The sequence below is a fragment of the Euprymna scolopes genome, chromosome 39 (assembly GCF_053919585.1).
Source record: "Euprymna scolopes isolate OS-2025 chromosome 39, ASM5391958v1, whole genome shotgun sequence".
In the NCBI taxonomy this organism is placed as follows: Eukaryota; Metazoa; Mollusca; class Cephalopoda; order Sepiida; family Sepiolidae; genus Euprymna; species Euprymna scolopes.
The window spans coordinates 29,549,432-29,562,625 of NC_136520.1; the positions used below are offsets into that span (position 1 = coordinate 29,549,432).

Below are 13,194 nucleotides of genomic sequence, written 5' to 3' on the forward strand. Positions count from 1 at the left end.
TATATACAAAAGCAAAGTTGGCAATGAAAATATCAGTTCTTCCTCGTCACAGGGAGTTAATATCAGGGGGTTCCATCAAATATTGTGAAAAATAAGATTTGGTTGTCTGTAAATAAAACTCAATAGGGTTGTGGATGTGAGTCTGTGTTTAGATATAGGAATTAATGGGAAAGGGTGGCGAGTGGGGCTTAAAGGTTGAGATAGAGGTAATGGAAGATCATGAAGAAAGGTATCTGTATGCATGTGGGATGCCTGCCCCAAACCTTAAACATATTAGTGTGTATAGGTTCAAATAGTAGGGGAATGTGGATTTGACATATCTAAGCTAAAAAGGGTTTTTTTTTTTTTGTTTTGTTTTTACATAGGTAAATCACCACATTATCAAGGCCAAGAGGCCACTCAAGGATAAGGGTTAAAGAGTGTACAGTAGAAATTGGACAATATAGTAATCATTAGTAATGAAAATTTGGTAAATTTGATAACTTATATGGAACGGCTCATTAAGAACTTATTTACGTTAGACTTGAACACAACCATATTGTAGTCAGCCGGAAAGCAGGAAAATGGAAGACAATTCCACAGGCGTGCAGTTCTAAGAAAGAAGCTTTGTTCATGGAATCTACGTTTAGGTTTAGGCACAGATAAAGAGTGGGGGAAATTATTGATAGTGTTTACAGCTAGACGAGTGTTTCTTGTGAAAGTTTGGCGAGGGGAGGATCATAGATTGAAACTCAGTCGAACACTTTCCATGAAAATAACGATACAGCAGAGACAAACTCGCAAAATCTCTTCTGTGAGATAGAGGTTGCAAGGAGGAGAAAAGGACATCTCCTACGAGGCTACGAAGTCTATTTTGAACTCTGTCAAGGCAGGACAAGTCCTTTCTAGCAGCTCCTGCCCAGATGTGGCAACAGTATTCCATCCTTGGACGTACCTGGCTCTTATATAGATAGAGAATAGCATCAGCAGTTAGATATTTACCGGATCGATAGAAAGATCCCACCATTTTTCCAGCAGCCTTGACAACAGATTTGATGTACGTGTTCCATTTAAGATCAGGAGTAATGGTCAAGCCCAGAAGCTTGTCAAAACTTGAGGCCTCCTGAAGACGAGAGCCATTCATTTCAATTGAAGCCAGATGTGGATCAGAATGTTGATGATGTAAAGAGAGAAGCTTGGTTTTAGATGCATTAAAAGTAACCAGCCACTCCTTTCCCCATTGTACTACGTGCTCAAGATCAGAGGAGAGAGAATTGGAGAGAACTTGGTCGTTTACTATCTTAGATGTGCTACCATAAATGGTAGTGTCGTCAGCATAAATGTCTACAAATGATGTAAGGATGTGATTTGGAAGACCATTAATGTAGATCAGGAAAAGAGTTGGGCCCAGGATGGACTCCTGAGGGACACCAACATTAATACTGTGAGCTTCCGATTTTTGCCCCTCAACTACTACTCTTATGAACCTATCAGAAAGAAATGATTTAATAATTGAGAAGACATTTCCAGCTATACCATAACTAGCGATCTTATGAAGTAAACCTTTATGCCATACCCTATCAAAGGCTTTAGATATGTCAAGAGCAATTGCCCTAGAAAGATTGCCACCGTCGAGAGATTTGCTAATCCTATGCGATATAACTGTAAGCACATCTGCTGTAGATCTAGCAGAACGGAAACCATATTGAGTGTCACTAAGGTTATTTTTGTTGAGATGGTTGATTACTTCTGTATTTAACACAGATTCTAGCAACTTACTCATGACGCACAGGAGACTTATTGGCCTGTACTGAGAGGAGGATGAGCGATCACCTGAATTCTTAAATACAGGGCATACTGATGAAATTTTCTAGGAAGATGGAAACTATTCTCCTTAAGACAACGTTTAAACAGTTTTGTAAGTATGGGCGCTAGTTCTGGTTGAAGTTTTTTGAGTACTATTTTTTTATTACATTTTCACCCCAAACAAGGCAAATTGCCACTTTGGTGTAGGGAGCTACTATCAGGGGCAACAACTACTGGGGTACTATCTAGGGCTTTGGGCAGCAAGGTGTCGGTTCACGTTACACTTGAACTTCTGCACGTCAGTACTGTTGGGGAAGCAGGGACCTGGAATGGAATTCCAGAGTCTAGCGGTTCTGGGGAAGAAACTATTGGAGTAAAAAGATCTTTTACATCTAGGGATCTCTACAGTGTGGGGGTGGGATTTAGCAGCCTGTCGGGTTTGTCGAGAGTGCTCACGTCGTGGGGGCACAAGTGATTGCAGTTCGTCAGAGCATTCACCACTAAAATACTTGTAGAACAGGCAGAGGGATGCAACATTTCGTCGATGGGACAGAGGCTGAAGCTTAGATGCCAGTTCAGGGCCTATAAGGTTTGCGACTCTCTTTTGAACCTTGTCAAGGAGCGAGAGACTAGTAGCAGATGCACCAGCCCAGATGTGGCAGCAATACTCCATACATGGGCGAATGGTGGCCTTATAGAGGTACAGGATACTTTCGAGTGTTAGTAGTTTTCTAGCACGGTAGAGAGAGCCCACCTTTCTTGCAGCGGCCCTGGCAATGCCTTCAATGTAATTGTTCCAACTCATGTTTCCTGTGAACGTTAGGCCAAGGAGTTTAAAAGATGGACTCTCAGATAAAGAGTCGTTGGCCATTGCTATGGGTGGTAGAGAGGGTTTCTTGTAATTATTGAATGAAACTAGTTTAGTCTTGGCAGCATTGAACGCAACCAACCACTTTTGTCCCCATTCCACTACAGATTGGAGGTCTTCCTCTAGTGTTTCTGCCATTTCTTTAGAAATGTGTTCATTCGTCTTCCTGTCGTGCCTGCCATAGAGTGTAGTGTCATCAGCATATATACCCATCTCAGAGGCAATGTTGTCGGGGAGGTCATTTATGAATATCAGGAACAATAGAGGTCCAAGGATAGAACCCTGGGGCACCCCCGCATTTATATCATATTGTTTAGATGTACAACCGTCGAGGACAACCTGGATTTTTCTCTTATCTAAGAAGGATTTAATTATGTTAAGTATTCTACCAGTATGATCTGATTTTACTGAGGAGACCCTCATGCCATACCCTGTCAAAAGCCTTAGATATATCCAGAGCTACCGCTCTGCCCTCCCCCGCTTTGTCCAGTGAATGGTATATACATTCAGAGATCACAGTTAGGATGTCTGCTGTGGAACGGGCTTGTCTAAATCCATATTGTTTGTCAGTCAGTAGTTTAGCATCTGTAAGATGATGGACTAGAGCATGGTTAATTATGGTCTGAAATATTTTGGCAAAAAGTGGGAGGAGGCTAATGGGGCGATAATTTGATGGGTCTGTCCTTTCACCAGAATTCTTGAATACTGGTACAACAGAAGCAGTTTTCCAACAGCCCGGAAAGCAAGCATCATTAAGGCATTTGTTGTAGAGTTTGGAGAGAAATGGAGCTACTTCGGCTGAGCACTTTTTTAATAGCACAGCTGGGATAAGATCGGGTCCACATGCTTTTGAGGTGTCAAGGTTTTTTATGATAGCATGCACCTGAGCAGGGGTGGTTTTCAGATCGTCTAGTGTGGCGTCTGTCCGCATAGGAAAGTCAGGTAGGGGGTGGTTGGAAGGGTCCAGTGTGGAGTTTGAGGCAAACCGACTGGCAAGCATGTTAGCCTTGTCGGTTGCTGAGGAGACAACCTCGTGATTGTTGGTTAGTGGGGGAATTGTTGATTGCCCATTATTTACTACACTGTTGGAGATTTTCCAGAAGTCTCGAGTTCCTAGTTTTTGTGCTTCGATGCGCTTTTTAGTGGTTTCCGTAAATTCTCTCTTAGCTGTCGCTATTTCTTTCTTAACGTTATTTCTAGCTTCTATATACTTCAGTCTGTTTGAACTGGACTTATGTCGGTTAAACCTACTGTATGCATGCTGCTTTTGAGCAATGGCAGTTGCACAAGTCGACGTAAACCATTGGGGAGAGTGGGGCTTACTATAAAATTTCCGCATGGGAACATGTGCTTCGATTGCAGTTTTGAACCAGTCAGTGGTCTCGTTTGCACATTGTTCAGCAGGGAGAGAGAAAATATTTTTCCATGAAGCATCTCTAATTAGTTCCCTGATGGCTTCCCAGTCAGCCTTATTATAATATCTCGTTGTTTTGAGCACTGGCTCTTCAGTTTTGGGTCTAGAGTTCAGGGCGATTTCAACCATTATCACTGCATGATCAGCGTTCCCGAGTGGGCTGTGGGCCTTCGTTATGCAGTTATCGGGAACTGTGGTCAAAAACAGATCTAGAAGTGATGCGTGTTGTTCTTCCTGGTCAGGGAAACGGGTTGGAAACGTAACAATTTGTGATAGGGAGTGAAATATAGCGAAGCTATGGGTTGTGCTGCCCGCTGCATCTGTGTGAGTAGAGAATCCAAGCCAGTTTTTGTGGTGGACATTAAAGTCACCAAACACATGTATTTGTGCGCTAGTGTCGAGGGACAGGGACTATAATTGGAATACCGTCAGGGCCAGTTGCTTTACTGGAATCAAGGTTTTTGATTAGCTTGGCAACATCACGTACAGATATACGTATATCACATAGCGTGTTTTCTGATACAGGAGGAAATATTGGGGGTTGGCAGCCTTGGTCGCAAAGGGTAGAATTAGCTGCAAAGTTCTTGACAAAGAGTTTGGCTTTGTCTGATGCTGACGAGATTACCTCAGGTCCATTGATAATAGTTGGGATGGAGCACACGCTCCTGTTCAGGATTCTGTTTGCTATTTGCCAAAACTGGTGGGAACCAAGCCGCTGCTCAGCTACTTTGGACTTAACAGATTGAGCATACAACTCTCTTGCGTTCCCTATTACTTTCTTACAATGGTTGCTGGCAGTCCTGAAAGTGGCTTTAGTTTCCATACATCTATTACATTTGAAGCGGTGGAAAAAGTGATTTCTGTGCGCAATGGCAGCAGCACATTCTGGAGAGAACCATGGCTGGCTTTTAGGTTTTTGCTGAAACTTTTTAGAGGGTATGAAATGGTCAATACCTACAATTAACCATTCCGTCAGGTCTAATACTATAGAGGACACATCCTTTTTAAACATGGAATGCAGAGGTAGATCAGATATAAATGTACAGAAGCTATCCCAGTCAGCCTTAGTGTATCGATATACTGTACGATGGAGAAGTACGTCTGGGGACTTATTACATTTCATTTTTATCTTAATTGATACAACAGAGTGGTTGGAAGATCCAAGAGGCGACAGAACAGAAACTGAACATAGTTCAGGGCAAGTTGTGAGAAAAAGGTCTAGTAGACTCGCATACTGGCCATCATTGTCGGGCACACGGGTGGGTTCCTGAACAATCTGAGTGAGGTCATAGGCAATGGAGAAATCATAACAGAACCTCCCCTCATCATTGGTCTTGTTTGAGTGGGTCAACCATTCGACGTTGTGAACATTGAAGTCTCCACATACGTGAATGTTAGCTGAAGGATAAGCAGATAGGACTTGGTCAATTTTCTCAGATATGCTTTGAAAGATAGTAACTCCGCTGTTGTGGGGGTTTCAGATTTAATTAGTTATTCAGTTATAAAAATGCTTTTGACTAGAATTTTTATGTAGTTAGAAAATGTATGACTTACATTGCCCTCTTGTATATTCCCACCCTAGCACTATCATCCCTATGTACATTAGTGAAGAAGTTAAGAGATAAAGAAGAAAGGGAAAAGATTCAAGGGAGAAAAGAAAAAAAAGGGAAAGAGGAAGAATGAAAAGGGGAAACGATAAATGATTTATTGGTGGTGATTCTAAGGCATGCCTTTCTCCTTCCCATTCGTTCCCCACCCCCTCGTCCACTCCCCCAACCTTACTCTCATCATAATTTTTTTCTTAACTTACTATGTATAGTAATAATAATAATAATATCTCAAAATGTATATAATTAATTCATCTCCATGCTTAGATATAATCCTGTACTCTATTTGTGATAATGATAATTAAAAATAGAAGGCAATGTGGGATAAACATTGACTGATATTTATGACAATTGATAATGATTATTTTTAATAATTATATTGATTAATAATGCTAACAATAGTGGGAAGAAAGTGTTTAAAGTAAAATTAAAAAATGTAAATAATAATGGATTTCAAAAAATAGAAGATAATGTGCCAAGGGCAAAAAATAAGTCAAGATAAAAAAAAAAAAAGTTTAGATAATTGATCTGAAGGTATCCACGTATACATATGTATACACATACATATGTTTATTATTCATTTGGAGTTAAATTCAAATAAAAATATTTCAGAGTTAGTCTTCAAGTTTGTTATATAATGGTGCATGTTCTTTACTGTTTAAATTTATAATGTACTTGGTGGTGGTGAGAGGTTGTAAGTAGTCAGTTTAGAGTTGGTGATTTAAAAATTATGGTTATGGTTTAATATAGTAGAGAAAACTATTGATTTCGATTAGAATAAAAAGTTTAAGTTTAGGCTGATTATTAATTCCGTTTTCTTTGTTTGGGTTAAGTCATATCAAAGGTGATAGCATTTCTATAGTATAAGAGTTGAGGCAAGGCCAACAACAGGACATATGCAGATAATTTTAATCTTGTTGAATATTTCTATTAAGATCATTGAAAATTTTTTGAGGGAAACTTGATATGGGATATAACATGTATGTATATGGCAAGTGTTAAAATTTCAGTGGATGAATTGAGAGAAATAGATAAATATTTGGAGTATGTAGAGAAATTGCTTGGAAGTAATGGGTATAGTCATATAGAATGATTTTCCGGAGCGGTGCTGACACAGATGGTGTAGTAATGAAATTAGCCAATATTTAATTTGGTAGTGAAACAGTGCATTTTTGTGGGATCTTAGTATATGTAGTCTTAGAGGCCCTAAGGAGAAGGAGTATGTAAGTGATTAAGGAGGTGTGATTTGTAATTCCTACAAGTTATTGCTGGATATATGTATACTCATAGCCAAATTGAATATTGAAATACTCATATCTTTGGTTTTATGGGATGAAACTACATGAAAAGGTTTTTGTTTTTTTGGCTTTTTTTGAAGATTATAATACTATTCTATGGTTAAAATTTTATGACAACTGGTGAAAAAGACCTATATTTTCAAACTAATAAAATATGCCCATATTTGCCTACATTTGTATATATAGTGTCCTGGTAGGCAGCTTCAGTTTTGCTGCTTCGGTTGTTTCCCATGTGGCCTTGTCAGGCCACTAATATGTGTTCACAATACAAGCATGTACTAATGAAAGCAAAGTAAACAGTTGAAGTTAATATAATTCAATAACATGTTTATTGTATGTGGAACAGACCATGAAATAGTGTTTGTTAAAACTTAAAAAAATTGAGTGTAAGTAGAATGATGTACGCGCATACGTTTTGTGTGTGTGTGTGAGCGCATGAATAGTAGCTATCAGTTCATATAGTGAGAGAAAGACACATACACACACACACTGTGGGTGATGTTATCTGTAGCAGATAGTGAAAGAGCAAGAGTGAGCCTGTACATCTCTTTTTATAACGCCGATTAGGAAGTCCACTGTCACCATGACAAGGGAGATAAATCGAGTTCAGCACCATGTAGTGGTCTGTGTGTGTAATTGTGAGAAGAGAGTTGATGTTACAATTATCATTAAAGGTAAGGATCACAAACCAACCTAGTTTAAAGTATGGGTAATGGGTGAAGTTTCTTAAATTTCAATTTACCTTGTTTTTTGTTTTTTTGTTGTTGTTGTTTTTTTGGAGGGGGGTATTTTAATGTAAACAAAATTCAATCTTTTTATAAGTGCATAATGTTTCCTTTGTGTAATTAATAGATGTTTTTTCCTTTCGGACTATTTGAAGTTTATTTTCTGCGAAAGACAATTTCTTTTTCTTTTTTTTTGTGTTTTTACAAATTTGGTGTGTACAATATTTTGTATCTCTGTGCAAACAAAGATGGTATCATAAAAAAAAAAAAAAAGAGCGAGGTGTCAATATGATGGATTTAATATAGATTTTTATTTATTTTTCACACACAAAAAAAAGTAAAGTTGACTTTAATGATTTAAATTTTTGCCATATTAACAAATTGTGTTTTCATCTGTTTTTACATGGTTTCAATCTGATTTCTTTTTATTGATTTCTTTTTATTGATTTCTTTTTATTGATTTCTTTTTATTGATTTACCATTAAATTAAAAATGTAGCTTGATCTCTAATGTGCTATCAATCTTATCCAAGCAATGTTGTACTTTTGTGCATTTTGTTCCAAAAAGTAATTGGATTTTGTCCAATGTTTATGTTTGATTGAATAATTGTTTTCATTATGACCAATTTTTATTTACCACAAGATAACATATTTGTGAAGTAAAACAATTTGTAAGCATTTTTCACTAATTTGTAAATACTTTTTGCACATTTGAGTTTTGCATTTTTAGTTCTACGGTGTGAAATTTGGCTTGGAAGCCAAATTTCACACCGTAGAACTAAAAAAGCACACAAGATATCAAATTTTCTCATTTGCAACAAGCTTTGAACCGTGATAACTGTGTGGTTAATTGAGCTACAAAAATAAATTTGTTTGTTTATACGAGGAGCATTCCAAAAGCAATGACTCCTATTTTTTATTTCATCTAAATAGTTTGCAAAATTGCATTCTTATGATGACTGAACTTATGTATTCATAATCTGAAAGTTTCATCTCTCTGTTACAGATACTGATGGTATGAGACTCTAATAAAGCAACACTAGTTATGGACGTGTGTCAAAAGTAGAGATGCACCGTTGCAAAAGTGCATTGAGAATAGTGGTGACTATGTAGAAAAATAAATAAATTCTGGAGTGCAAAAGGTCACTCGTTTTAATGATACAACTCCCATTATCATCGCTTTTCAATGTGGATGTAGACGTGTCCCTTAACCCTCTGGAGTCATAGGGGTGTCTTGGGCAAGAATAGCCTGGTGGCGTCCATCTTTCTCCAGGCTCAGCACATACAGCATCTGATATTACCAAATAGTCACCCATTTTAGTATTGGTCACACTCAATATTGCTTGACCTTCGTGATCTAACAGGAACTGGTATGTCAGTGTGATTATGCTGTATGTTTTTAAACATTTGAGTTCAAAAAAAAAAAAAAAGATGTTTCTTTTGAAACGATTTTGCAAAGACCTATTGTAAGCTTTTTACATATAATAAAAATAATTTGGGTGAGGGAGGGATACTTGATTGAACTAGTTGAGACTTTTTAAAATTCTAAACAATCAAACCATCTGACAAAGATTCGGTGTCTTATTTGTTGAAATGAATTCTAGATGAACAGTGAAAATTATGCTTTCATATCGTTTGTGTACACGTTTTTGAAAGGTACTAAAATTTTGTCCAATATTTTTACTCACTTGATCCAATAATTACTGCTTCCATTATGATTAATATTCTTTTATCACAAAATAAAATTACATTCAACATGTTTTTTTTGTTTATTTTTTTTACATGGAGATCCTCACTTATCAAGGCCCGGAAGCCACTCAGGGATAAGGGTTATAGCGTGTACAGTAATCAATGGGATAGTATCGCAGTAATCGTTAGTATTGGAGATTTGATAAAGTGCCTTATTTAAGGGGGGGGGCTCATCAGAAACTTGTTTATGTTGGACTTAAAGATATCCAAGTTGTAGTCAGGTGGGGAAACAGGCAAACAGAAGAGAGTACCACAGGTGTGCAGTTCTAAGAAAGAAGCTTTGTTCATGGAATGTACGTTTTGATTTAGGCACAGATAAAGAGTGGGGAAAATTAATGACAGTGGTTTCAGCTAGACAGGTGTTTATTGTGAAAGATTGGCGAGGGGGGGACCAGAGATTGAGCTAAGTCGAGCACTTGCTATGGAAATAACGATAAAACAAAGACAGGCTCGCAACGTCTCTTCTGTGGGAGAGAGAGGTTGCAGGGAAGAGAAAAGGGCATTCCCCACTAAGCCACAAAGTCTATTTTGTACTCTGTCAAGACAGGATAGGCTATTTTTAGCAACTCCTGCCCAGATGTAGCAGCAGTACTCCATCCTCCATGTTTTTGCACGCTTTTAGCTTGCATTTTTAATTATATATTGTGAAATGTTTATGTCAACTATTACAAAGGTTAAAAGTTGCTGACTTGTTTATGAATAAGAAATGCATTCTGATGGATTTAATTTTATAAAATTTTATTTAAACTGTTGCATTTTTAATCTTTTTAAAATAGTAATAGTATTAATAAATGTTTATAAAGCTATAAATTGCCATATTAAAAGTATTTAGATATAATGAAAATAAAATTTTGGTTTGAGATAACTATTAAAATAAATATTTTCTGTTTGCATCCAAGTATATATTTTTTTTAATTCCTCTTTTTTTTTTCTTTTTTTTTTTTTTTTCAATTTTTAGAGAAGTCTCAGTCCTCCCGCCAGTCCTCCAGTGCTTAGTTCAAAATGTAAGTATTTTTTTTATTCATGTTAATTATTTAAATTAAAAAAAAAAAGTTTGTTTTTTTTGTCTTTGAACATGTAAATTTTTATCATCAGACTAAAAATAAATTTTCCAGTCATAAAAATATTTTTCCTCTCTCCTCTCCTGAACTGCTTGTAACAAACAAAAAAAAAATAAATGAAAGTATTTAACGCTACTTCACAATATTAAGTCATAGTTCATGGATATGCCTAACTCAACCCTTATGAAACACAAGGCAAGAAGGACGCTACACAATATCAAAATACACAAACGGAGGTTTTATTCACATAAATATTCTAATATTGCTGAAATTCAATATACAGTATTCAACGGTTCCCGGGGGGGGGGGGGATAAGGACTAAATGAATTAAAATCCAAAACACTAACGGCTATATACTAGATATATATATATATACTAGATATACGGCTATATACTAGATATATATATAGATGAATAAAAAGGAAAAAGAAAAAAAAAGAAGTTAAAATGTAGAGATATTGTCATAGAAATTACAAGTTGGTGAGAGGTAGGGATGGGGGGATCAGGATGGAGTTATTACTTATCTGCAGATAAGAAAAAAAAATGAAATGGTGATTGTCTTTTATGAAGTTTGAGGGGTATAAGTATGTAGTCAATGACTACATAAGAGCAATATGACTACTAGTCATATTGCTCTTATGTTCTCTTTGGTTTCTCTCTCCTTTTTCTCTCTCACTCCTCTTAATTTGTTCTTGACTGTTGGAAAAAAAAAAAATTAACACAACACCAATGCAGCAGTCATTAACATTCCAAATACATACTTTAAGCTTAATATTAAAAAATTAAACATTTATCTACATTCAAAAAATAAAATAAAAAAAGCTACAATAATTCCCAACAATACTTAATATTCATCACAACATTTCCTGGAAATTCTTGCAGAACAGTTACACCCGTTTCTTGTTATTTTTCTCCCTGATACTACTCTAAAAAATTAGGGATATCAACACCTACCATCTTCTATAGCACATTATGTTGGCAAATAAATGTATTATAATTGAAAATTATTTTAAACTAGCAGTTCAGGCCAGCTTTGCTCCGGCCCTATGTACTGTTCATAACTATGTGTGTGTGTGTGTGTGTGTGTGTGTGTGTGTATATATATATATATATATATATATATATATATATATATATATACACACACACACACACACATATATACACACACACATATATATATATATATATATATATATATATATATATATATTAAAAAGTTTGATTCATGTCCAGGTAACCTATATCTAAAATTTCAAGTGAGTAGACCCAAAATTGGCGGGGAAGTTTGGTAAAGTCTGCAGCGGTCAACTCTTTTAACTTTGACGTCTTGGCAGGCAAATTTTCGCTCAAAAACTGATTAAAAAGCTTGCTGCATGTCTGAATACCCTAAAATTTCAAATGTTAAGACCCGAAATTGGCTGAATAGTTTGCTAGAGACCGCAAAGGTCAAATCTTCTGAACTTTGACCCCTTGGCAGCCAAATTTTCAACCAAAAACCGACTAAAAAGCTTGTATTATGTCTGAGTACACTTTATGTAAAATTTCAAATGTTTAAGCCAAAAATTGGCTGAGTAATTTGGTAGAGATTGCAGAGGTCAAATTGTTTAAACTTTAACCCATTAATATTTATTGTTTTGGGCTCAAATCAAATTAAAATATTTGATCCATGTCCAAGTAACCTACATCTAAAATTTCAAGTGTTTAGACCCAAAACTGACAGGAGTTTGGTAGAGATTACAAAGGTCAAATTGTTGAACTTTGATCTCTTGACAGCCAAATTTCTGGCCGAAATCAGATTAAAAAGATTTTCCCGATTTTCAATACCCCTTATTGTCAAATCTCAAGTCTGTAGACTGAAAATTGACAGAGTACTTTGGTAGGGAAATGTAACACACACACACACACACACACACACACAAGTTCACTTTTATAAATATAGATTTCTGATATTGTCACCATTTTTTATATGCTAACTCGTGTCGATAGTGTTTCCTGTGAACCGCATTGATTAACCTCCAAACAACTTCTTTCACACTACATACAATACTTCAAACAAACCACAACATCCTTCTCATTTTAATTTTCTGTGTTATTTTATTTTTTTTGTGTTTCTAAAAAAAAGATTTTTCCTGCTTTTAACAGGAGCATTTATGACTTTTTAATTTGTTTCATTAATACAAGAGAAAAATGATTCTGGAAATGTGTTTTATGTATTTTTCCCTTCCGGTAAAGTGTGTTGCGTTTTGATCTTGTGCCAAATATGAAGTTAATAATCATATCATTCTTAGCTGCATTGTCCTGTACTTTGATCTTTCGCCTGCAAGCAAGTTTTTTCATACCTTGAAAAGGGACTAAGTTGAGACAAAACTGTTGGAAGATGGAGGGCATTTATTCATCTTTGTCTTCATTCACAATCGCTGACCAGTGAGGTGGGAGTAGGGAAACAAATCAATAATCACTAATGGGTCATATTTTATCAGCACATTTTTAAAATCACATGTTCGAATTCTAGTGCTTCCAACGAACTGCTAATTTTTCTCTCTCACTTTCTCTTTGAGCCATGTGATATCACATTCATTTCTATCAATTCCCACAAACTAACTTCATCTCGACTGAACTTTCATTTCCTCTCTCATATATATATATATATATATATATATATATATATATATATATATATATATA

At 36.1% G+C, this 13,194-nt stretch overlaps 1 protein-coding gene across 15 annotated transcripts in view; it reads left to right on the forward strand.

The window, feature by feature from the left end:
• LOC145263693 (5'-AMP-activated protein kinase subunit gamma-1-like) overlaps positions 1-13,194 on the forward strand; it is an 812,476-nt gene that overhangs the window by 605,001 nt on the left and 194,281 nt on the right. For all 15 annotated transcript variants that reach the window (XM_080120636.1, XM_080120635.1, XM_080120622.1 and 12 more), the window contains one exon: positions 10,404-10,449. In XM_080120636.1, coding sequence (XP_079976762.1) covers positions 10,404-10,449 — 46 coding nt within the window. The remainder of the gene's footprint in view (positions 1-10,403; positions 10,450-13,194) is intronic.